Here is a 24,298-nt window from a genome sequence, read left to right on the forward strand (position 1 = left end):
TTCCTGAGCCAAGTTCCCTCGATCCACGTGTTCCTAGTCGGGCCTAAATGGATGAATGAAGAATGGTAGAAAAATTGGTACAAGAAGGATAGTCTGAACCACCTAATGAAATCCAGCTAACAAAATGGGAGAATCTTCCTTACATGCCTAACCTAGGATATTGGATCCATTACCAAGGGTTTGAGAACAAAAAAGGAAAACACTATGGTCGACCTATCGAAAACAGAGTCAAAAGTGAATTACAAGTCAAACCAATTTGCGAATCGAGCAAGCTCCCCTTGCATGCAATGATGTGGTGGTGAATCCCTCATTCTAATTCAGTGCTTTCTGAATCATGCGGGAAGGTTTCCTATCACACAACTCACCAACTATTTCTTCCATAAGAACCGTATGTCCCAACAGGCCTTGAAAAACAAGTACGATACCGCTTTCCTTGATCGTCTCATAATCTTACCCAGCTCTACTAAGCGAAGAATCACTCGATGCCTTTTCTTTGCGAATAACATGTGCAGTAGCAGAGGCAACAATAGTAAGAGCTAGTAAGCATGGTAAATGTATCAGCGACCAAAGTCAGTGCTCCGCACTCTATTTAGAATGTGAAATCACTAGGATATGCCTATGACTACTTCACTTTTTTTAGGAGGGTGCTACATAATTAATGCTATACAATAATTAAATAAATTATAATATTAAAAGTAGAGTTTGGAACTTGGAATACAACCAATTGTAAATATTAAAAAGAATGATAAAAGGCATCAATGGTATTTAGCACATTTCTCGCTGTCACGTCGCTATTGATGCAATTAAACATTGAGTCTCATATAATTTAATATAACAACTCTTAAGAAATATTGCTTACCAATTATTAGACGCCACCTCTAGAAAATGATAGGTAACATTAGTATTTAATAGCAATGCTAAAAAAATAAGCACAACTGAAAGTTCTAAGTTCCCCGTGTGAATGACTTCACTAAAAGAGATCTCACGGTATCAAAAAAAGGGACCTCACAATATTGAGCAAAACATGCAGTATCAACACAAAAGATGTGAACACACACCATGCAACAAAAATAGCAGTCAAGCATTCAATTGTCATTAATTCAAGAGTTTTACAATTGCTATAATTGCTCTTATCAGCAGGGTCATCAAATATGCTTAAGACTTTACCATGTATTTAAAAAAATTCAAATAATTTTATACTAATTTATCTTTGGCTTATTTTAACATCCTCATTCTGCCCTCTTTCACTTAAAAAAAAAAAAAAACATCTCCCTCTCTATCTTTTTTTCTCTCTTTAGATCTGAAGAGAAACCTCAACGCCCTAAGTTCCCTTCTCGTCATTGTTGCCACCACTAGAAGCCCCCCACTGAGGCCCAAAGTTCTTCTAGCACCACCTATTCTTCTCCCATCTCTCTCGCATAAAAACGCCAGAAGCTCCAAACTTTCAAAAGTAGAAATTCCATGTGGTTCTTTCGTGTCCTCATTGTTAAAAGCCCACCGAACCAGAGCATGAAAGGCCGAGAACCACTGATCCTTGTCCTCCATCACCACCACTGAGAAGACGAACTAGAGGATGACGATCTGCAACAATTTTTTTTATAGTTGTTAGGTTTTTGAAAATGAGATTCAACAATTGTGTTTTAATTTTTTGTGATTTTAGATGTGCTTTGTATTTATTTTAGTGAGATTTTAGTTTTTTTAATATTCTGAGGGTTGATTCCTGAGATGATGGTGTTTATAATGTGGTTTTTTTTAATGCTTTTTCAATAGTATCCCGATAGGTTCAAGTAATAGAGTATATTGAGAATGAAATTACATATTAGCGCTATACTATCGGGATAGTATCAAAATCATTACTCCAAAATGTTGTGTTTAATTCAAATTAATGTGCCTAATAATTGCAAAAACTACCGAGAAATTATCGAGAAACATACTTACAAGCGTAGCAAAAGAATCAAATGCAGTAAATCGAAAGACCATTGAAAAATTATCGTGAACACAAAATCCTATCAAAAAACCATCGAAAATGTCCTAGTAGGATACGTAGGAGAGTTTCATTATTTAAAATTACCAATTGTTGAAAAAAATTCGAAAAAGCATCGTGACTATATTGAAAAATTGTCGGCAAACTATCAAAGTGTCGAAAATGACATTACAGTAAAAACTGTTTTGAGCCAAAAAAAAAAATACTTGCCTTCAAATCATACTCCAATGAGTCAATCTCCAACTCTTCATATAAAATATCACGTATTTTCTGTAAGGTGATGTAAATTTCAACCATATCAACGTCATACTACATTCGTTTTCAAAGATCAAACTAAAACCCTCAACACCTCAAACACTATCACATAGTACAAGCACAAACACAGTCGGTCGTGTAATTTAATAATAATGAAAAAAATACTTAGTCAAGAAACACCCTAAATTATGTAAATGGATGCACACACAGTAAAATATCAAAAACATGTCACATTACTATCAGAAAAATAGTTGAGAAATTTTAAGGACAACATTTCTAACCATATAATTGAAAAACTATCGAAACATGTCGAGAGGCTATCGATTGATTCTCGATGGTATCCCTAAATGTGATCTTTAAAGGCCAAAGATGAATCCATTATGACCATAATTTTGTAATATTCAACTCTATAAGTAGGTGAATCTACCTCCATTTGAAGGTGAAGGAGGTGGTCATAATAACATGCACATAGTACTCTTCAAAATACAGAGTAGGCTCAAGTGGCTCAAGCATCAGAGTCAAAACACTATAATTTTCTATGTGTATTTTCTATATTATATATATTTGACAAACATAGTTTTTTATCATAAATTTTTTAAAGGATATTAGCGGCAAAACCACTTAAATTTTATTTTTTTTAATACTTAATTACATAAACCAAAAATTTGACCGCAAAACCTACTGAACCCCTATCCCGTTTTTCTCTTTACACTTCCATCTAAAAATCTCAGTTAAGTGCCACAGTAAATTGTCCACATGTACACAGTGTACACATAGCAAATTTTTATTAGTCCACCTAATATTAATTATTAAAAAAAATTATAAAAATAAAACAATAATGAAAAAAATATTTTTCTGTTATGTTTTATATTCTTCTGAAATACCTCAAAATTAAAAACCCTAACCCAAATTCCATCTCATTTCTTCCTCTCTCAAATACCCAGGCACCATATCCACCCTTATAAATCACCACCCAGATCTACCATGGATGATGAACCAAACCAGATTCAACCGCCACACCACCACTGGGTTGAACTACCCCGAGCACTACCCACTCATCGTCACAGGATACAACCACCACAACCCATTGGACCTACCGACTCATTTGGTCTAAGTCGTGAGAGAGAGAGAGAGAGAAAGAGAAACGAGATGGAGCAAGAGAGATCGGGGAGAGAAGAGAGGTTTAGGTTTTGGATTTTTTGGGGTTTGGTTCGAGCTTGGATGACTGAGAACGAATGGTGTCGGGCCTTGCCATGGTTATTTAAAGGAGAAGAGAGAAAGACGAGAGAGAGAGAGAGAGAGAGAGAGAGAGAGGGGGTGAGCTCGAGAGATCGGGGAGAGGAGGGAGGTTGGGGTTTTGGGTTTCGGGGCTAAGGGCTTGGGGATTTTGATTTTGTGGTCTCCTGATCCGTTGGTGGCTCTGACGCTGCACAAGCAGAGAGAAATAGGAAAAGAGAGATTTAGGGTTAAGAAAAAAAAAAGAATAGTAACACAATATATTTTTTTTTATTTTTAAAATTTTAAATTATTTTTTATAATTAATATTATGTGGACCAATGGAAATTTACCACGTGTACACTTGTGTACAGGTGGACAATCCATTATGGCACTTCAGTGAAATTTTTGGACGAAAGTGTAAAGAGCAAAACGGAATAGGAGTTCAGTAGGTTTTGCCGTCAAAATTTTAGTTGATGTTGTTAATTGTTAAAAAAAGTAATTTTCAGGTGATTTTTTCGTTAATATCATTTTTTTAATAAATCTAAATCTAAATTAAGGTTAAGTAATAAGTATTTCATATTAGAAAAAATAATAAGAGACTTTCTCAACTAAAATTGATATTTAATTTAAAATAAATAATTTATTTATTACAATTACCTAATAAATTTTAAATAATTTACTTACGATTTTTATTAAGTATGGTTTGTCCTAAATAATATTATTATAATTATATATATTTAGTTATTTGTGTAATTTAATATTAAGTTTTATATATTTTAATTTATTATGCTAATATAATAATACATCACTTTCTCTTGTAGTAATTTTTTCAAAATAATATTAGTTATTAAAAATAAAAAATGAACATATTAATTATTAAAAGATAAATAGTTGGTAAATACTTACCAAAAGTGGAAGATAATATAAAATAAAAATAGGGCGGAGAGTTTGGTAGTTGAAATTATGCAATGGGGCGAGCAAATGGTTTATGGCCGTAACGTCACAATCGGTTTGTCGTGGAAAGGTGTAGAGAATTTTCTTGTTGGGATGAGGACACATGTAGGTATAAATCGATTAAATTCAATAATGACCGACGGATTCAATTATAACTGACTGTCAAATATTAGATATTTAATTGTAATCGGATTAGATATTATTTTTAAATATCTAATTAGATGGAATAAAATGTTGGATGTGGTGTCCAAAAATTTAGAGAAATGCTAAAGGACATCAGTAGTGCCTAGCATCTTCCTATGTGTCAACATCGCTATTGGTCCAATTAAGTATCGGGTCCTATATAGTTTAATATAATAACTTTTAGGGAGTATCGCTAGCCAATCGCAACGCAACATGTCGAGAAAGTGCTAGGCACCACAGGTGCCCAATAGCAATACTCAAAAATTTAATACACATAAATTAAAATTTTCATTTAATTTCAACGAGTAACTAGATTTTATATTGTTATACATTCGATAGGCAAATGTATAAATACAAAAAAATACTAAAGGGTACTTATAGTGCTTCGCACTTTTGTGATGTGTAATATTATTATTGATACAATTTAATATCAGGTCCTAAATATTTTATTTTAATAAAGATTATAAAGAATTACTAACTAATTTTAAAACGTCACTTTATAATAATGCTAAGCATCTTAATTCCCCATAACAATGCTCATAAATGTATACATATATATATGGTGTCATATTTATTTTAAGGCTAATTAGTAATTTTTCTCCCCGAACTTTGACTTGTACTAAATCTTGCCCCTTGAACTTTTTTGGCTGTTAAAAATTCCCCCCGAACTATTGAGATTGTTAAATTTAAGGACTTTTATCTAATTTTAGTAAAAAAATTCTAACATGGATGAAAGTTCAAGGGACATGATTTAGTACATATCAAAGTTTGAGGGACATGATTTGGTAGATATCAAAGTCTGGGGAGCATGGTTTAGTACATAAACAATCACTGAAACAGTAAAATTGAATGAAGTTAGACAAAAGTCCTTAAATTTAACAATCTCAATAGTTCGGAGAGAATTTTTAACGACCAAAAAAGTTCAGGGGGTACGATTTAGTACATGTCAAAGTTCGGGGAAAAAAATTACTAATTAGCCTTATTTTAATTTACATTACTCTCACAAAACAATTTAATAAAGCTTATTTAATGAAATTTTAGGTACAAATAAAGTAGGAATATTATTTTTATTTTCAGTACTTAGAGAAATAATAAAGGGACTTTTTCATTTTTACACTTCAAAACAGTTTTTTTTTTTTTACATTTTTACGAAATTCTATATAAAAACTCCTATTGCAACTAGCGCTGCAACCTAAATTGCAACAAAATATTAAATAGAAACCCCTATTGCAATTAGCGCTGCAATTACTTTAAAAATTCAAACCGTAAATTTAAAAAAAAAATAAAATAAAGTATATGAGGTAATTTCTCAATAATAAAATACATATGTGGTCGTCTATAATAATAGTTATAATATGTTCGTAAAATTTTAAATAATTTATAATATTGAAAATAAATTTTAAAATAATTATTTTTCATGGTAATTTTAGTAACTAAATGATTGAATTTTATTTTCAACACAATAATTATTTAAGAAATTTGATTAAATATGCATAAAGTACCTTAATATTTTTTCCATAAATCCATATGTATTAAAATTGGCCATAGATGACCACATTACCAATTTTCCCATAATACCCCACACATTTGAAATCCCAAACCAATCAGCCTTCTCTCTCTCCCTCTCACTCAAACCACGCTCAAACCCACGGTGACGGTGCAACACCCCATTTGACCCACGGTGGACCCAATCGACGACCGAACCCATGACCCTATCGACGAGGCAATCGACGACCGGATCCACAACCCACACGGTGCACGCCATCCATAACAATGTCAAATGTGTGTTTTTTTTTTGGGCCCGAAAGTGTTAAAGATTTATTTTGTTTGTGAAACTTAAATTTTGTTAGATTAAAGGAAATTTTGTTAAACATTTATGTCGGATCTGTGAAATTGAAAAATTTTGAGGAAAAAGAAGAAGGCCCGATGGGTCCGATGCTAGTCCGATATGGGTCCGATGGATCCTTCAATTGATTTAAAATTTAAATATGTGTAGGTCTGATGGGTTCGATGTCCAATCTGATGGGTCCGATGTCCAGTCTGATAGGGTCCGATTTAAATCAGGTGAGAAGAAGAAGGCAGAATGGGAAGAGAGAGGGAGTTGATGTAAATGGGGAGGGTATTTTGGGAATAACACTAAAGTTGTCATATGCTAAAAATATTAGTAAGTATTAGTTTAAAGTAGAATTGATTTCCCGGGAGCACAACAATTTTTTTTTTACCTATATGACTAATAGGGGACAATCTATCTATCTTATCAAAATGAATTGCACACTGGATTCTTGATGTATGCGTCCGGAATGAGAATACTAATGAAAGATCAAAGATCTGCTCCAACTTTTTGTGATTTGAGACTGGGGAGGGATATAGAATGAAAAAAAAATAGTAATAATTTTAAAGTAATGTAAGTATATTTAATCAAATTTAGAAACTTATATAAAAGTTCCTGATTAATTAGTATTTCTAAAGATGATAAATACCATAATTGCATGATAAAATTTGCATTACTTTACAATGCAGAGTTTGATTTAATATATTCAATTAGATTATTATTATTTGGGGTTTAAGTTACGATATTGTACCTTGTTCTTACTTTTTCTTTACTTTAAAGGTAGAATAAATATAATAAAAGGTTTCTATATTACTAAGAAATAAAATAATATACTTTATTCAACCAAAAAGATCACAAGAGAATCAAAATCAACCATTGATATTATAGTACTTGCCTAATAATTTATCTTTAATTTTTCATTAAATAATTTTGGAAATTATATTCTCATTACACTAGTTTCTCATTGAGTGAACCAAAAGAAGAAGGTGGCAATGCTTATCCTTAGCTTTTTCACTTTAATTGTTTATTTTAAATAGTATCATATGAAAGGTCTTTTTTCTTTGAATAATTTCATTCAACAATTATAATGATTTTTGTTTCAAAATTGCTTCAAGTCACTTATTCATTATTAAAAGCACACATTTTAATTTATTTGTCATCCTCCCATTATCATAGTTTCAATATCAAACGGCTCCAAGCTTGCATACAAAGACAAAATAAAATAATTTTGAAAACATGATGATAATTTTATTAAATTAAAATATTTCAATTATTTTTCCTAATCATATAAGGGTAAATACTATTTTGGACCTTGTATTTTGCAAAAGTTATCAATCGGACCTTTTTTTTTTGTTAAATAATAAAATGGACCCTACATTTTTCAAAATGGTAAAAGTATGACCTTAAGCTCAATTTTTTAACAATTTTATTTTTTAACATAACTAACTTTAAGATAATTTATAATACGAACAGATACAAAAAAATATAACTAGTTTTGTCATAAAATTTCTAGATCAGATTATTATTAAGTTTTATTTTGATAAAAAATTAGTTTATTGTCCTATTTGTACAATTTTAGAAAATACAGGGTCCATTTTATCACTTATCAAAACAGATGGTCTAAATGATAACTTTTGCAAAACAAAGAATTTATAATAGTATTTACCTATCATATAAACAAAGTAAAATGATTATAATTTTCTTGAATAGTTTAATGAATAATAATAAAATAATATTTTTAATTATTTTATATTTTAATTCTAGTTTACATTTTAATAAATGTACACATAAAAAGAAAAATTGTGAAAAGCCAAAGATTAATCTTGAATATTATTGTATTGGTATTAAATTTCCTAAATCATTAATGTGGGACTGATTATGGCGGCTGGCTTAAAGTGTCCTTAATATCATCGAAGGGTCAAAGTTTGCTTGATGTACTTTTCTTCTCTTTCGATTAATGAACACTTGATAATTGATATCGTTATTATTTATTATAATAATTTAATTTAATATAATAAGTTAGATATATATTTAGGATAAAGTTTGGTGAATGTTTGTGGTTATTAATGAGTAGTAATAGTATTTTATAATTTATTAATCATATTTTTTAAAAATTATTATATTTAATTATATGAGATTTAATAGTTAACCGTACTAACAATAATATACTTTTAGAATGGTGATAGCTACCATTTATGTCTTCTAGCATTTATCTTTTGTAAACCACTAAGGTACCTTAGTTTGCACATTAAATTCTTATTTGTATTCAAAAGAGTGTTTGTTGAATAATAAATTATTATTTATTTATAGGTACACTAAAAACCAAGCTGATCTCTAAAAAGGAGATGAAATATGCATAATTGTTTTTGTTAAAAAAATTTAATTTATATGCTTACATTTATATATAAAAATTTTTGAACACTAAGCTTATCAAAATTAAAAGAAATATGTATACTTTATATTAATATTCATAATATTCGTTTCTCTTATATTCTCTTCTAATTTCACCATCCACACTCCCCATTCTCATTCATACTGATGGTGGTCCGATAGTGACTTGATGTTACATATTATTTTTTTATGTTTCTGTACATAAAAAATAGTAGTATTAGGCCACTATCGAACTATCATCAGACTATATTCTACATTTTATAAATATTAAACTTCATTCATTAAGCTTGTCACGAAAGCATCAGACCACCATCAGATCATATCCTACATTTATAGGTATCATTAAACCATCATCGGACCTTCGTCTTCAACTTTTACTCATTTTAACAACAGGAAAGCATTACTATCGGGCCTGGCAAAAAAATTAGTTTTCTACTCAAAACACAGATCCAACCATTTTCGACCCTAAATCTAACATCAACTCTTAATCATGTAATTTATTCTTAAATCAATAAACCTATAAATAAAATCATACACTCAAACCCTAAATCACACAAAATACAATAAAAAAAAATGGAAACTTACATTCATGGCGCGGTGGTCGTGGTTCAAAGATCTTGGGTCTTGGGTTGGTAGTCGTCGGTGGTCTTCGGTTGGAGGTGCAGTGGTTGGCAGCCGTGGGTTGATAGGATCTTCGTGTGCGTGAGAATAAGAGAGCAAAAGAGATAGAGAGAATAAAGAAGGGGAGAGAGATGATGGGTGAGTTATGAGGGGTATTTTTGGATTTAATGAAAAAGTGACCTATCTAACTAACTTTGATATACTTAAGTTTAGTGCACCGATTTTGTCCAAATGCATGAATATTAATTTAAATTTCCCTTATTGTTTCGTTAAGGAGTATCAACTCAAAGTAAATAAGTGCCGTAAAATTATAATGTAGATGAAGAATGCTCAAAATACATTCATAGCACACACATTTGAAAAATTGTGTGATATTGCTTCGAGTGTAATTTACCATACTAGAGCTAATATAGGGCTCGTACACTATGCTAAAATAAAAATCGTGCTTAGTGTTTAGTATTGTAATGACCATGAGATCTAATTTAGTTTAATTTTATAAAAATGCTTTATTTATTTATTTATTTATTTAAAAAAAAAGCTTGTTATCTCTCAAGTACAATACTCAATTAATAAAAATGACACATCATACAACTTCCTAATAGTAGCATTATTAAAATATATTATTCTTTTAAGAAAAATAAATATAATATTGGTAACAAGATTTATCACTGTATGGTATTAGAGCTGCTATTGATATTTTCAATCAATGCAATTTCTTAGGTTAATCAATATACAAGCCATGATTGTTTTCAAGTACAATGTCTTGGAGCAAGAATGGAAACTATTTATTGTATTTATCAAAAAGAAAAAAGAAAAGAAAGGGAAACTATTGTGTTTGTGTTAATGGATGATGAAGCTTCCTTGGTGGGTCCACTTTCAACAGCCCAAGCCCACTTTTCTAGTTTTGTTCTATATGTTTCTTTGTTCATGTTCAAACTTGTTGGGCCCACTGCTACTACTTATTGGGCCCCCACCAAGTTGGGATCTTTCAGTTCATTTGACTGAAATAAGGTGATGTTTTATGTCAAAAAAAAAAAAAAAGTGATGTTTATTTTGATGTAAGATAATAGTAATATAATGGAATAAGAATAGTAATCAAAATTGGATGTTTGGTTTGTTGTTAGAATGAATATTTAAATAAGTGATAAATTGATAAAATTATCCTCACTTTATTATTTAAGATTATATAAAGAGAAAGTACTAAAGTTATTTTAACTTTATAGTAATAATCATGATTCTATTACAATTACCATTACAATAAATTAGATATAACCAAAGTTTTACTAGTTACAATCAAATAAATCAATATACATTTTTTGAAAATTAAAAATTAAAAAAAATAATAGGAGAATTACTTCATATACTATTTTTTTAACTTTTTTTTTTTTTTTCAAATTTACAGTTTGAATTTCTAAAGTGATTGCAGCGCTAGTTGCAATAGGAGTTTCTGTATGATTTTTTGTTGCAATTTAGGTTGTATCGCTAGTTGCAATAAGGGTTTCTATGTAGAATTCCGTAAAAATACAAAAAAAAAAAAATTATTTTAAAGTGTAGAAAAAAAAAAAAAAAAAACAAAATAATATTATGGGTCCTACTACTCTCTCTCAATTACTTCCCATTTGTTCCAAGAATTTTCAAGTGTGTTTCTTTCCTTCACAAGGGTCCTCAAATTTCATGCTTCTACTTATTATTATTCCCTCAACTTCTTTCTTTATTAAATTACATTGGTACTTACTCATAATGTGAAATAGATGGCTTTATTAAAGGACAATTTGAATAAATGAAGGTAGTCAAATCTTTCAAATTAGATGGCTCCTACCACTTTTCTTCTATATCTTTGATAATAATAGAAGGACACTTTCTTTAATTTTCATTGGTTGCCTTTAAAAAAATGTTGATTCAAACAAAAAATTGGGTGATTTATTAATTCACAATAATTTAATTCTTAGTATATATTTCATTGTCGAATTCTATTAAAAGAAAAATTTATGCATATTAGAAAATAAAAAGGAAGGTGATTATATTTGTACCCCATAACTCTATAAAGGCACCATTGTTCATTGGAAAATATGACACTAATTTGCATGCTTTTACAATTTGGTCAGTTGGTTCATTCATGATTGTAAGAGTTTATTGAATAATCTCTCTAATGTTTCTTTATGTTTTATTAAACTATTTGCAAACAAAGTTTTGGCAGGTAGCTCTTATTTCTCTACATATCATATATGTTGATTTATCTCTTAAATTATGTTCTATTATAATGACATAATTTTATGATTGATGAAAGTTATTTTTTATTATTAATAATAATAAATAAATAAATAAAAAAAAAGAGTAATTTATGGTGTAAATATCTAAATTTAACTTAAGTATTATTACAGTTAAAGATATAAACTTAAGTATTTATGACGCAAAATACGTTATAGAAGGCAACTTACTCACTTTCCTAATATTTTTCTAATCTATATATATATATGAGAAAAATATGAGACGGTGATATGATATTTTAAAATCTCTTTAAATACCACTATTTGTTCTCTTCTTAATTCTCTTTTTTTTTTTTAATTTTTTTATTAACTCTATAAATATTAATTGATTAATTAATTTAAAAATAAAAATGTGATTTAATGATTTTAGATTTTAGGAAGAAAATGTGATTTAATTAAAAAATTTAGAAAGTCAATTTAAGTATAATTTAAACTATTTTTCAAAATATTATTGGATTCGGGAATCCCCTTTGTTACAAATTTTTACAAAAGAACCATTAAATAAGTTTGTTACAAAATATTACTATATATTCAAAAGATTACAAAAGATAGATCCTGTCCACTGTGAACCAAAAGATGGCGAGGCTAATATGTGCATTGTCGAGAGACCTCTGACTCATGGCTGATCTATTTTCCCTTTACCTTTACTTGCACCACAAAACACTCGTGAGTCACAAAGACTCAGCAATAAAAACAAATAAAACACAAGCATCACATGTAGCACAACATTTTTAATAACACAGAGCATACATTGCAACATATAGTTTAGGCAATTAGTCAAAGCGTAATTAAATGCTAATAACTAACTATTTGTCTTATAAGACAAGCTGAAACTCGATACTTTATAACACATCCTTAACCCTCGTTATCAACAAGTTTCTAATGTCACTATTGTTGCTTAATCAAGCAACCGATAAGTAAGAAACCAATCAACGGTTTCAAAAGAAAGTAATATTTTTCTTAGTAACGGTAATTAATGTATCTTATTTTTGACATGTTAAGTGATACAATTGACTTTTCTTACCTCAAGTCCAAAGTCAGGTGTGCGGGCTAACTTGAGTGGAATAATACTCAATGATCACAGGCCCTATGTCACGACGACTACAATTGGTAAAAATCTTAATTTACCCCGAACCAAGACCTAAACTCAAAACCAGACAAACTCTTATCAATAAAACACAAAATCTAGCTACTGGAAACACTCCGAAATGGTCCACCATTTCCTATAAATGGACTACCGTTTTTCTGGGTTCTGCCCTATAAAAACGGTCCTCTGCTGTAAAAATGGTAAAATGTTTTTCCTACAGAACAGCACAAACTTGAGTTTTTCACACCAAACCCCACCAAAACTTCTCCAAACCTATTGAAACTTTTCAGAACAATTTAACAACATAAAATTAACATACTTCATCATTCAAAATACATAAAAGTATCAAAATAGTAAACTCGCTATTGTTGAGTTCTTGAACTCAACTCACCCAACTCAAAGCATAACAGCCTCAGAATCATAAAATTAAAGCTTAAACAACCTTAATTTACATCCAAAAACAAACTCTAGCAAATATAAACATTCACATAACCTAATTATCAAAAAAACCCTCTAAAACCTAACCTTAGAATCCTAAAACCTTCAAGATCACCAAGAAAACTTACCTCAAGACTGTATAGCTCCTAGAGAGAGAGAGAGAGAGAGAGAGAGAGAGAGAGAGAGAGAGAGAGAGAGAGAGAGAGAGAGAGAGAGAGAGAGAGAGAGAGAGAGAGAGAGAGTTGGGTGATTTCTTAGGTTTTTGATTTAACTCTTAATTATCTAAACTAATATAATAAATCAAATACCTAGCTTATGGTTTACTAGATAATCAAATAAAACAAAATAATAAATCTTAGTAAAATGACTTCAATTAAACACTTTAGTTAGTTAATATTCTAGGAGTATTTTGGTCAATGTCAATTATCCCGAATAATTTGACAACTCAAAAATACTAAAACAATCCAATATAATCCTAATAAAACTTATTCTATTACCGTCATGATATTCTTGGCCAATCCATTGAGTTTTCACTGTCGCCGAACTCGAAATATTTTATTTTAAAAATAGCATATATAATACTCACGTGTTTCAATAAAATTTCCATAATTAATGAATTAGACTCAATTATTACTTACTCAGAAGTCACTAATTATCTCATAATTGACTCAAGTAAGACTATAACCTTACTTTAATATTCATATAATTACATATTTTTAAAAATATGTCTAATTAAACGTAATTATATTTTTAGAGATATTACATTTTCTCTCTTTTTTCTTACTAAATATTAACATAAAAAATAAACAAACAATTTTTTTCTCATTTAGCTGATTAACTCAACTAAAAAAAATATCAATCACTTTATTCATATTTTTTTTTCTTATTTTTTTCCTATTTATCTAATATTATTTTTTTTTTAAAAAAAAATGCATAACTAAACCTTCAAATTATTATCTTTACAATCAAAAAAAAAAAAAAAAAAAAAAAGACCTTCAAATCGTTATATATATCATACATATTTTTCTTTCAATCCTTTTTTTCTTTCTTTATTTCTTTTTCCTATTGTATTTTAATTTCTGAAAGATAACAGCAATTTATAAATGCTTTATTTAATTTTCAATATATCTTTTGACATTTTTTACTCTCAACTCTTTCTTTAGGTTATTATTTTTATTTGGATCGAACATGCAGGTCTTAAAACGCCATAAGAAGTATATGGTAATTTCACATTAAAATTTGTTATTTTTTTAGTTCAAGATTGATATAATTGTGGACAATATGTCCCACATGGAATAAATGGTAGAGAATTGAGCCATATATAAGAACATGGGCTACTCCACTCATTGTTAATTGGTTTTGAGATGAAACCCATGATTCTCAACATGGTATACCAAAATAACCAATACCAATTGATTTTGAGATGGAACCATTCTCAACAGATATATATGGCAGGCCAAGTCAATGTAAATGTATAATAATAATATAATTTATTTAATTATATGTGTAATTTATTTATTTTTTATTTTTTTAAAAAATCTACTTAATTATATGTGTATTATATAAAATATCATATATATATATACTGTACCATTAATTAATTATTTTATAATTAATTTATAGATTCAACAGTATTTCAATGTTAACAGTAAAAACTAACAAAAAGATTATTTTAATATTTAATATTGTGAGTGTTTCTTTTCTAAAAAAAAATTATATATCCACTTAGGTACTACAGTTATGACATTAGTTTTAAATATAGCGATGACTACGTATGTGTGATGACATCAATTATTAAATTTATAGGATGAGTTTTATATAGATTTATCAATTATCTTTTTGTTAGATCCTTATTTATTTTTTTTCTTAAGAATTCTTCAATTTCTATTATTTTCTCCATTATAAAGTTTGTATGAAAGTGAGTATTTAATTCATTATTTGATTAATTTGTTTTAGGGTAAATACTATTTTGGACCATGTGTTTTGTAAAAGTTATCAATTAGATTCTCTGTTTTGTTAAATGACAAAATGAACCCTGTATTTTTTAAAATTATACAAATAGGACCCTGAACAAATTTTTTGTCAAAATAAAACTTAATAATAATCTGATCTAGAATTGTTATGACAAAACTGATTACATTTTTTGTATCTGTTCGTATTAAAATTGTCTTAAAGTTAGTTATATTAAAAAATAAAATTGTTAAAAATTGAGCTATGGTCTTATTTTTACTATTTTGGAAAATATAAAGTCTATTTTGTCATTTAACAAAACACAAAATTCAATTAGTATTTTTTACAAAACACATGGTCCAAAATGATATTTAGCCTTTGTTTTATGTATAGTAAACTCATTGAGAATGATAGTAGCCACTATAAATAAGATACAATGATAACATCTACTTTGAATATAATGTTGATCAAAATTAAAATACAGGAATGACAACAATTTTGAAATCATAAAATAATTCTTTTATATAAATTTATCAATTATATATATATTTTTCTTAGATCTCTCTCTTTTTTAGTTAAAAAATTTCAATCTCTATTATTAAAAAAATAGTAAATAGCGGCATAAGTACTCAAAGTTTTAAGTTTATAAGTGACATAAACCCAATGATTTTTTTTAGTGGCATAAGTACTCAATATTTATAAACCCGTAATTTTACTCTAAGTACATGCTCTGTTTTAAATCTATTAAAAAAAATTTGGAAGTAACCGATATTACATATTTTTGTCTAGACCAAATAATTTAGAATCTGGGTCTTATACCTGACAATAACAAAGTCTGTACTGATGAAACTAAAAGAAAATTACAGTTTTATAAAAGGTGCGCTAAAAAAATCATTAAATTTATACTTGTAAGTCAAAATTTTAAATATTTATGCAACTATTTACCTTTAAAAAAAATTATATTTTAAACAAAATACTTCTCAAACTCACAGTCACACTTTCACTAACCTAAACCCTAAAATTTGTTAGACCTGAACCGGAACACCTCGAAAGTAAGAGTAAGAAACCTCTTAAACCCTGCTTCTTCTCACTTCTCTCCACGTCTCTGCTTCTCACTCCCTCAGCCCCAGCCGACCTCGACAACGGCCACCGGCGACTCCAAGCTCCAACAGAAAGGTACATTCAATCTCCCATCTTTATCTGTTCAGCCCTATATTTACAACATTTGTATAAGTGATCATATGTGCTTCAAAATTGTGCTGCTTTACTTAAGCTATGTATACATATGATTTTTCTCTGTATTTCAGCTATATATTTTTCAGAATTTTCTTCATATGTACATACACAGATCACTTATTTCGAAGGAAATTAAAGAAAGGGGAAAGGAAATGTAACTTGTAGCGTGGTTTCATTGCAGATTGAGAACACTAGTACTCTTAAAAATTGTTACTACGCTTTCAATTTCAATATATTAGAAGAATTAATGATTTACATTTTAATGTTGATAGTTTCTGTGATTTTCTTTGTTCTTAATTAGTTATTTTCTAGTCATACTTCCTTTTCGGATTTATAATGAGAAATTTGAATGTAATAGGGGATTTTGAGGAATATTGACTCTGTAATTCTTTGGCATGTTTTGAGTTTTCAATTCAAATGTGTAGCTCTTAAGTTTAGCTGAGGGTATTTGTGAACTGTAACCGTGTTTTATTTTGATTTTTTTGTTCTTAAACAGAAACTGAATCTATTTGGTGGAGTAGCTTGATGCAGTTTAGTTGCAATGTTTGGTCTACAATGATTATTTTCGTATAATGCTTCTCTGTGAAAGTTCTATAGTCAGGCAGTCGAGCAAAATTTTGAAGCATGGTCTTAATTTGGTGAAGTTTTCTTGTACAAATGCACTTAGAGATTATGATGTCATAAAAGGGAACAATGTGAATTATTCTGACCATAAAGATTTGCAGTTTAGGATGCAGAGTTATGCGAAATCCGGCCATTTGAGTGAAGCTCTGTATACCTTGGATTCCATGAAAGAAATGAGTGGGAAGCCAATTATTTATGACTATAATGCTTTGATATACTATTTCTTTAAATCATCGAATGCACCATTGCCAAAGCAGGCCTTTGTTGAGCTATATCATTCCATGAAAAAGTTTGGTCCTCCTAATGCATCAACTTTTAATACCCTTATCAATGGGATGCTATCTCGTGATTACTTAGAAGATAGCTACATTATTGCTGAAGAAATGTTTGCTTGTGGGTTTACGCCTTCATTTACGACCTTGTCTAAGATATTGAAGAAAATGTTGGAGGCAGGGAGTTTAGTTGATTCACTTGATGTATTCAAGTTTATGCTAAGATTGGACTATAACCTGACCGAAAGCAGCTTAAATTTATTGATCTCTAAGCTTAAAAAAGCTTGTATGCTTAGGGAGGCATTTCAAGTGAGCTCTCTTCTTCTGCATAAGGGTCACATTTATGGTTCTTATGTTTATAATTCGATTCTATGGGCTTTTTGTAGATCAGGTCAGTGTTCCATTGCTCTAAAATTATTTTGTTTGATGAAGAAAAAGGGCATTGTACATAACATCTGCTCTTACACTGCATTAATTTATGGATTTGGTAGAGAATGTCGATGGCAAGATATTCTATGTTGTTTAGATGAAATGAGAAGTTGTGGGTGTATGCCCAATGTAATAACATACACCACATTGATAAAGTTGTTTTGTGATAATGGTAAGATTGAAGAGGCATTAGATGTGTTGGTTATGATGGAAAGAGAAGGGTGTGAAGCAGACTTGATTACATACAATGTTATTCTTCGTGAGCTTTGTCTTCAAGATAGATTTCAAGATATAGCTCGGATCTTCCTGTTGATTGATCAAAAAGGGTTTTCCTACGATTCATATACATATGCTTCTTTGGGTGGAAGTCTACTAAAAAGGGGTAAGATTGATATTGCTTACAGGCTGTTGTCTGATTTGATTTCAATGCGCTTTACTTTGGACGTGGTTGTATATAATATTTTCTTCCATTGTTTATGTCATAAGAATAAGTCAGATAAAGCATTGTCTTCATTGAAGAATATGACAGAAAGAGGCTTTATGCCTAACAATGTTTCATATAACACAATTATAAAGGGTTTTTGTATGGAGAACAAGGTCCAGGAAGCTTTGGAACTATTAGATTGCTTTGAGTGGGGTGCAAATGGGCCTGACCTGGTTTCCCTTAATGCAATTTTGTCTGCTGCATGCAAAGAGGGCAACTCTTCCTTGATCCAACGGGTTTTGTGTCGAATGAGAAATGAGCATCTTCAGCTTAATGGTGTAAGTTATGTTAGTTTGATTCAATACTTTGCTAGGTTAGGAAAATCCTCTCAGTGTTTGAAGTTATTGGATGACATGATGTGCAATGAGCTGAAATTCAACCAAATAACTTTTAACTTGCTTCTTCACAAATTGTGCCATAATGGGTTAGTCAAAATGGCTTGGAAGCTTTTTGAACATCTCAAAAATAAAGGATTTATACTTGATATGATCTCATACAATGTTCTCATAGACGCTTTTGTAAAAGAGGGTAACGATGTGTTGGTGGAGCAGCTGTTGAAGGACATGTATTTTCAGGGACTAAAACCAGATCTTTGTACCTACAGATTTTTAGTTAGAGGTGTTATCAAGAAAGGGAAGATATCTGTTGCCCTCCAGCTGAGAGATCAGATGTTAGATGAAGGGATTATGCCAAGTGTAGAAATTTACAACACCATAATGGGGGCAATGTTCTGGAGAGGCCATTTTGGTGAAATTCTCTCTTTGTTTAAAGCTATGGAAATGGAAGGTTGTGGACCTAATGAGATAACTTATGAGATTCTTCATAGAGCAATTTATAAATGTCAGGTGAACTGAGATTTTTGGGTCTTACAGTATATCTGTCTTTGTAAAGCTGTAAAATATTATTTATAATGGGACATAGGAGACATTGTGTTTTTTATGTCTTGATTGTAATATTTTTTTATTCATTAAGGAATTCTTAACAACCAACTTCATCAATTCTCCGCCCATTTCTGCCACTGTGTTTGTTGTCTTCATCTGCAGACGTAAAATAGGAAGATGAGCCGAACTTCTCAATTAACAAATGTTGCATTTTGATTCTGAACCAAGCATCTTGGAACCATCACTGCTTTGTTATTTTGATTATTTAGTATTTGTTGTATTGTTTCTGCCATGTTTCTTGGTGTTTTCTTTGTGTTTCTATTGCAGAGTTTGTGCAGGCTCGGAAATGTTTTCGTATGATTCTCTCGTACCGCATAAGTCTACTTCAGATCAGATCGGGTTGACGTGGGATGGAAAATCTCACTTCTGTCTTTGTCGCATGTCGAACAGTAAGTATGGATGTGGCAAGTTTTTATGATTTTGTTTACCTACATCTTTGGCTATTCAAGCATATGTCTTCGATAATATGAAATATTTTCTATTAGAATTAGTTTCATTTCGAGAAAGCAAAAGAAGTATCAGCCGAACAGTATTGATTAGAGGATGATATTTGTTCAAACAGTTTGTAGAAAAGTTGTGTACTAGAAGATGTAGCAGTTTAATGTAGGAAGATGTTCAAAGATGGAGCTTTTTCTACAAATGTTAAATTAAAGTTCACAATTGTGTAACTTGTAAGGTATTGGATTTATGATTTTGATATTTTTACAAATATTAGTATATGATTATGCTTGAATTGAAACTATAAGATGAAATTTAAGTGGTAGAGGAGGCAGATGAAGTTGGTGGCACTCGAAGCACTTGTTGAAGTAGTAACCGAGTAGCCAAACGTTGAGTGATCCCTCCAATCACACGCCCGCCCAGACTACATCCCTCCGGTTGTTGAAGCACTTGTAACAGGGGCTGCAAAGAAGCTGGATCGAAACTTTCAGAGGATTGAAGAAGTCACCATATTCTAGATACTTGATCTCTGAGCTCTAACATGCTTTCAGGTCCAGATGAGTTTCCATTTCCATTAAAAATTAAAACTTTCATCAAATCTTGCATCAAATTATATGTATCAACAACTGTGCACAAAACAAAGGCTTCTTTATTTCGAACAGCTTCTTTGATAACTAAATTTCGAAGTATTTTACCATCGGTGCCCAATAATAATTTCAAAACTGTCTCTTTTGTTGAGAAATCAAAATCTTTTTCCTCTGAATGAGTAAAAGGTTGTTTGACTCTGTTTCTCGGTTTTGAGCTTTTAAAATTGTGTTTTTAAAAAAGAGAGTAAAGATTAGTTTTTTATTATTTTAAAAATTTAATAGTATTTGGTTTATGTTTTTTAAAATTATTTTTAAATTTTTTTTACTAAATTTTTTTTAATATTCTATATCATACTACGACATGAACTTAGCCCACTCTGGACCCTAGACTTGGATTTGGACCTGGACTTGGTCTTGGGACCACTCGACCGTAGACATGGCCCTGGGACTGACCTGACCTTGGACATGGGTTAGGGGTTCGAGTTTGGGTTTCGGAGTTCGAGTCCAGATCTAGGTCCGAGTATGTGATCGAAAATGTAAAAAAGAATATGTTAGACAAAAAAAAAAACAAAAATTGTTTTCGAAAATAGAAAATAACATAATGTTTTTTGTTTTCTAATTTTTAGTTAGTTTTTAGATTTTTTTTTTTTTTAAAATTTAGTTTAAACGCACTATTAGTTTTTAAAAGCTATTTTTTGTTTTTAAATTTGAAAACAACTTTTAAATTATGAAGCCAAACAATCTCTAAGTTTTAAATTTTTGGCTTCAATTTGACCAAAAATTGAATTTTGAATTTTTTGTGCATTTTTTTTTCTTTTTTTCTTTTTATTTTTTTTTTATTTTTTTTTATGGTTTTTGAGTTTTTTGCAATATTTAGCGATGTATTTGTAATGATAAACTAAATTTAAGATTAGGGATGAAGTTTAGCGATGAATAGCAATGTTTGACTAAAATAGTAAATGTTTGCGTATTTAGCGATAATTTTTGTGATGTATTTGCGAGATGAGATTAAAAACTACAAAACACATCACTAAATCACACTCAAATTTTCACGATGATTAGTGTTGTTTAGTGATGTGCTTTGCAGTTTTAGTCTCATATCGTAAATACATCGCTAAATACGCCAACATCGCTAATCATCACTAAATTTTATCCATAACTTCAGATTTGGTCTATCATTGTAAATACATTGCTAAATATCACAAAAAGAGAAAATGCAAATAATTTAAAATCTAATTTTTGGGTAATAAATTAAGGAAATACAAACACCAATGTATAGATCTGTTAAAAATACACTACATACGTATAGTTTGGAAGTTACCCAAACTTAGATCAAGAAAATGAGATGTGCGCGATGGTGAGTGGAGCGCAATGGTGAGCGGTGCGTTGTGGTGAGTTTAGGTGGTCTTTTATAAGAGAGAGAATATAGAGAATGAGAGGGAGAGGAGATAGAATGGGGGAAGTTGAGTTGACAGGTGTATTATTGGGTTTAGGTAAGGTGTCACAGATTAGTTTGATCTGATTTTTTATATTTTTTGACCAAACCGTATAACGGTTTTTTGAATATTAGAAACTAAAGCAGACTAATAAATTTATTAAACCAAACCAAACCACTAAAAATAGTTTGGTTTGATTCAAAATCATGGTTTAAGGAGAGTTTATAAATTATTCATTTTTTTAAAATAATTATACTATTTTTACTAAGTTTTTTACTTTTTTTTTTCAAAGTATATATTTAGTATGATAAGTAAAAAATCTATATAAATAGTAATATAAAATCAAAATATAACATAAAAATTTAAAACTCATGCAATAAAAAATTTAACACACAAAAAAGTTAAATCTTTAGTCCTCTAAACCCATTAAATCCAATTGGGTAATAATAGCAAAATTGGGTATTTAATGGAAAATTTCTTTTATCACATGCATATAATCATATATATATACATTACTTAATTATCATTTATTGTAAATGGTCTGGTACAGTTTAACGTTAACTATTTATTACGAACCACAACGAAACTATTAAGTGGTGAACGGTTCGGATTAACCAGGTTCTTATAGTAAATCTGCTTATCTTACTCAGGCCTTGGAAAGGGCTCCCTTTTGTGAGGTTGCTCCCTCACTTTGAAATAGTAAAGTTTTGGAGCGACATAAGGTTCTTTGGTGGTGCATTCTCTCCAACGCCCTCCCTGTCAGGTTTGTAATTAGGAAAAGATTTCATATCGAGGAGGCGAGATGCCCTTTGTGTGGGTGGGAAGAGGAAACTATGGAACATTTATTTCTTACTTGTGATGTGGCTTTCCATGTCTGGCGATCTTCTCCTTGGGGTATTTATCCGATCTGTGACACTGGTATCCAGATGTGGGACTGGGTCAAATTCATTTTGGACTTGAAATATAAGGGGATTGATGTGGAGGAGGTTTTCCTGTATGCCTCACTTGTGGTCGACACCATCTGGCGCACTCGAAATGAGAAGGTTCATAATAATCTCACTTTAGATGTGAAGAAGTGCATTGACTCTATTCGATTTTCTTTCGCAGAATTACATGCTACTATTTTCCCTTCCCCTGTCCCATGCACTTGATAGCATGTGTATAGCAGTTGTTGCCAGGAACCACTTAGGCGAGGTGGTTCGAGTTCATACGACTTGTCTTGACTTTTCTGATGCTCTTTGTGGGGAAGCATCGACATGCTGCTTGGCTATTTCTACTACTTTAGAAGTTGATGCCAAGTTTGTCATCGTGGAGAGCGACTCGAGGGTAGTCATCAATGCTCTCAATGGGAAGGAGTCTCATTGGGTTATTGGAAACTATATCTCTTTTTACAATAGTCAATCTTCTTTATTTTCGAGTTGTATTTTCTCTCATATTAGTAGGACGTGTAATTTTGTCGCCCATAATGTGGCTAAGTGGGCGTTTACCCACAAGTTATTTGGTGATATTCTGCTATCTACCATCTCGTTAAACATATTATGTAATGACCGTGAGATCTAACTTATTCTATTAATGAAATACGCTTCTCTTCAAAGAAAAAAAAAAAAGAAGAGAATGTTGTGTTGTTAATATATTATTTATTTAATTGTGTGAATGAAAGCACTGTAGCAACAGTGAAGTCATTAGTCATTCCTTTTAAAAATATATAGTGAATAGTCATTAATTATAGGGATAATTGCGGCATAAGTCCCCAAAAAGTCCAGTTTGATACAGATAAATCCTCAACCTCAAAAATTGGCGGTGATAGTCCCTAAGGTCACTATTTTTGTTTGTCTGTTACTACCTAAGTTAACTGTTCCGTTTGTGTATTTTAATATGCCACGTGTTGAAGTATTAGTGGTCCACATCATAATTTTAAATAAAAATAATTTAAAAAATAAAAAATTATTAAAAATTAAAAACATCAATTATTTTTTTCATTTTTTTTTATTTCAGTTTTCTTCTTATTCATCTTCTTCTATCTTCTTCTTATCTCCAGCCAACCCCAATCCCAACCCCTACCCAACCCACACGACGGACTGTAATGCTCCGGCTACCCTCGACCCAAATGGACTACCGAGAATCCAGAAACTCCCAAAGCTCTCTCATTCTCCATCTCCTCAATCGTGCCGAGGTTGGGTTGTTCTTCCGCCATTGACGAAGCTTTGCCTTTCGTCGTCAAAAATGGAGGCCACCACCACAGATCTAGCCTTCACAGTCGAAGACCACCAAGAGTTCATCTCCTCCTCGCGCATACACCACAGATCTGGCCTTTATGGTTGAAGGTGAACCTAGATCTATGCGAACCCCAATCCCCTCATTCTCCTTGTCGTCCCAACTTCGTAGTCGACCCAAGAGACTCCCAACAGGTTTCAAATATTCTAGTGATTGAACATATTTCTTTTAAGTATGCATTTAGAATTGTTTGAGTGATTGAGCATTGATTTTTTTTTTTCTGTAATTGTTTGTGCAGATTTTTTTCTGTGAAAAAAGATGAGATGTATATGTTTCTTAAGGGGATGATTTTTCAGACTTAAAAATGGTTATTGATTTAGAGATTGAGTTGGATATTTTTTTTAGGAAGATGATGAATTTTTGATTGCTGTTGTATATTGCTGTTAGAGAAGAAACTA

General features: G+C 30.5%; 1 protein-coding gene across 1 annotated transcript; it reads left to right on the forward strand.

Moving 5' to 3' along the window:
* Nucleotides 1-16,164: 16,164 nt before the first annotated feature.
* Nucleotides 16,165-19,325, forward strand: LOC115711514 (pentatricopeptide repeat-containing protein At1g62720). The gene is made up of 2 exons (XM_030639867.2): nt 16,165-16,355; nt 16,912-19,325. Exon 2 carries the CDS (start codon nt 16,988-16,990, stop codon nt 19,076-19,078), a length of 2,091 nt encoding a protein of 696 aa, XP_030495727.2. The 5' UTR covers nt 16,165-16,355; nt 16,912-16,987; the 3' UTR covers nt 19,079-19,325.
* Nucleotides 19,326-24,298: the final 4,973 nt, after the last annotated feature.

The sequence above is a fragment of the Cannabis sativa genome, chromosome 3 (assembly GCF_029168945.1).
Source record: "Cannabis sativa cultivar Pink pepper isolate KNU-18-1 chromosome 3, ASM2916894v1, whole genome shotgun sequence".
NCBI classification, from domain to species: Eukaryota; Viridiplantae; Streptophyta; class Magnoliopsida; order Rosales; family Cannabaceae; genus Cannabis; species Cannabis sativa.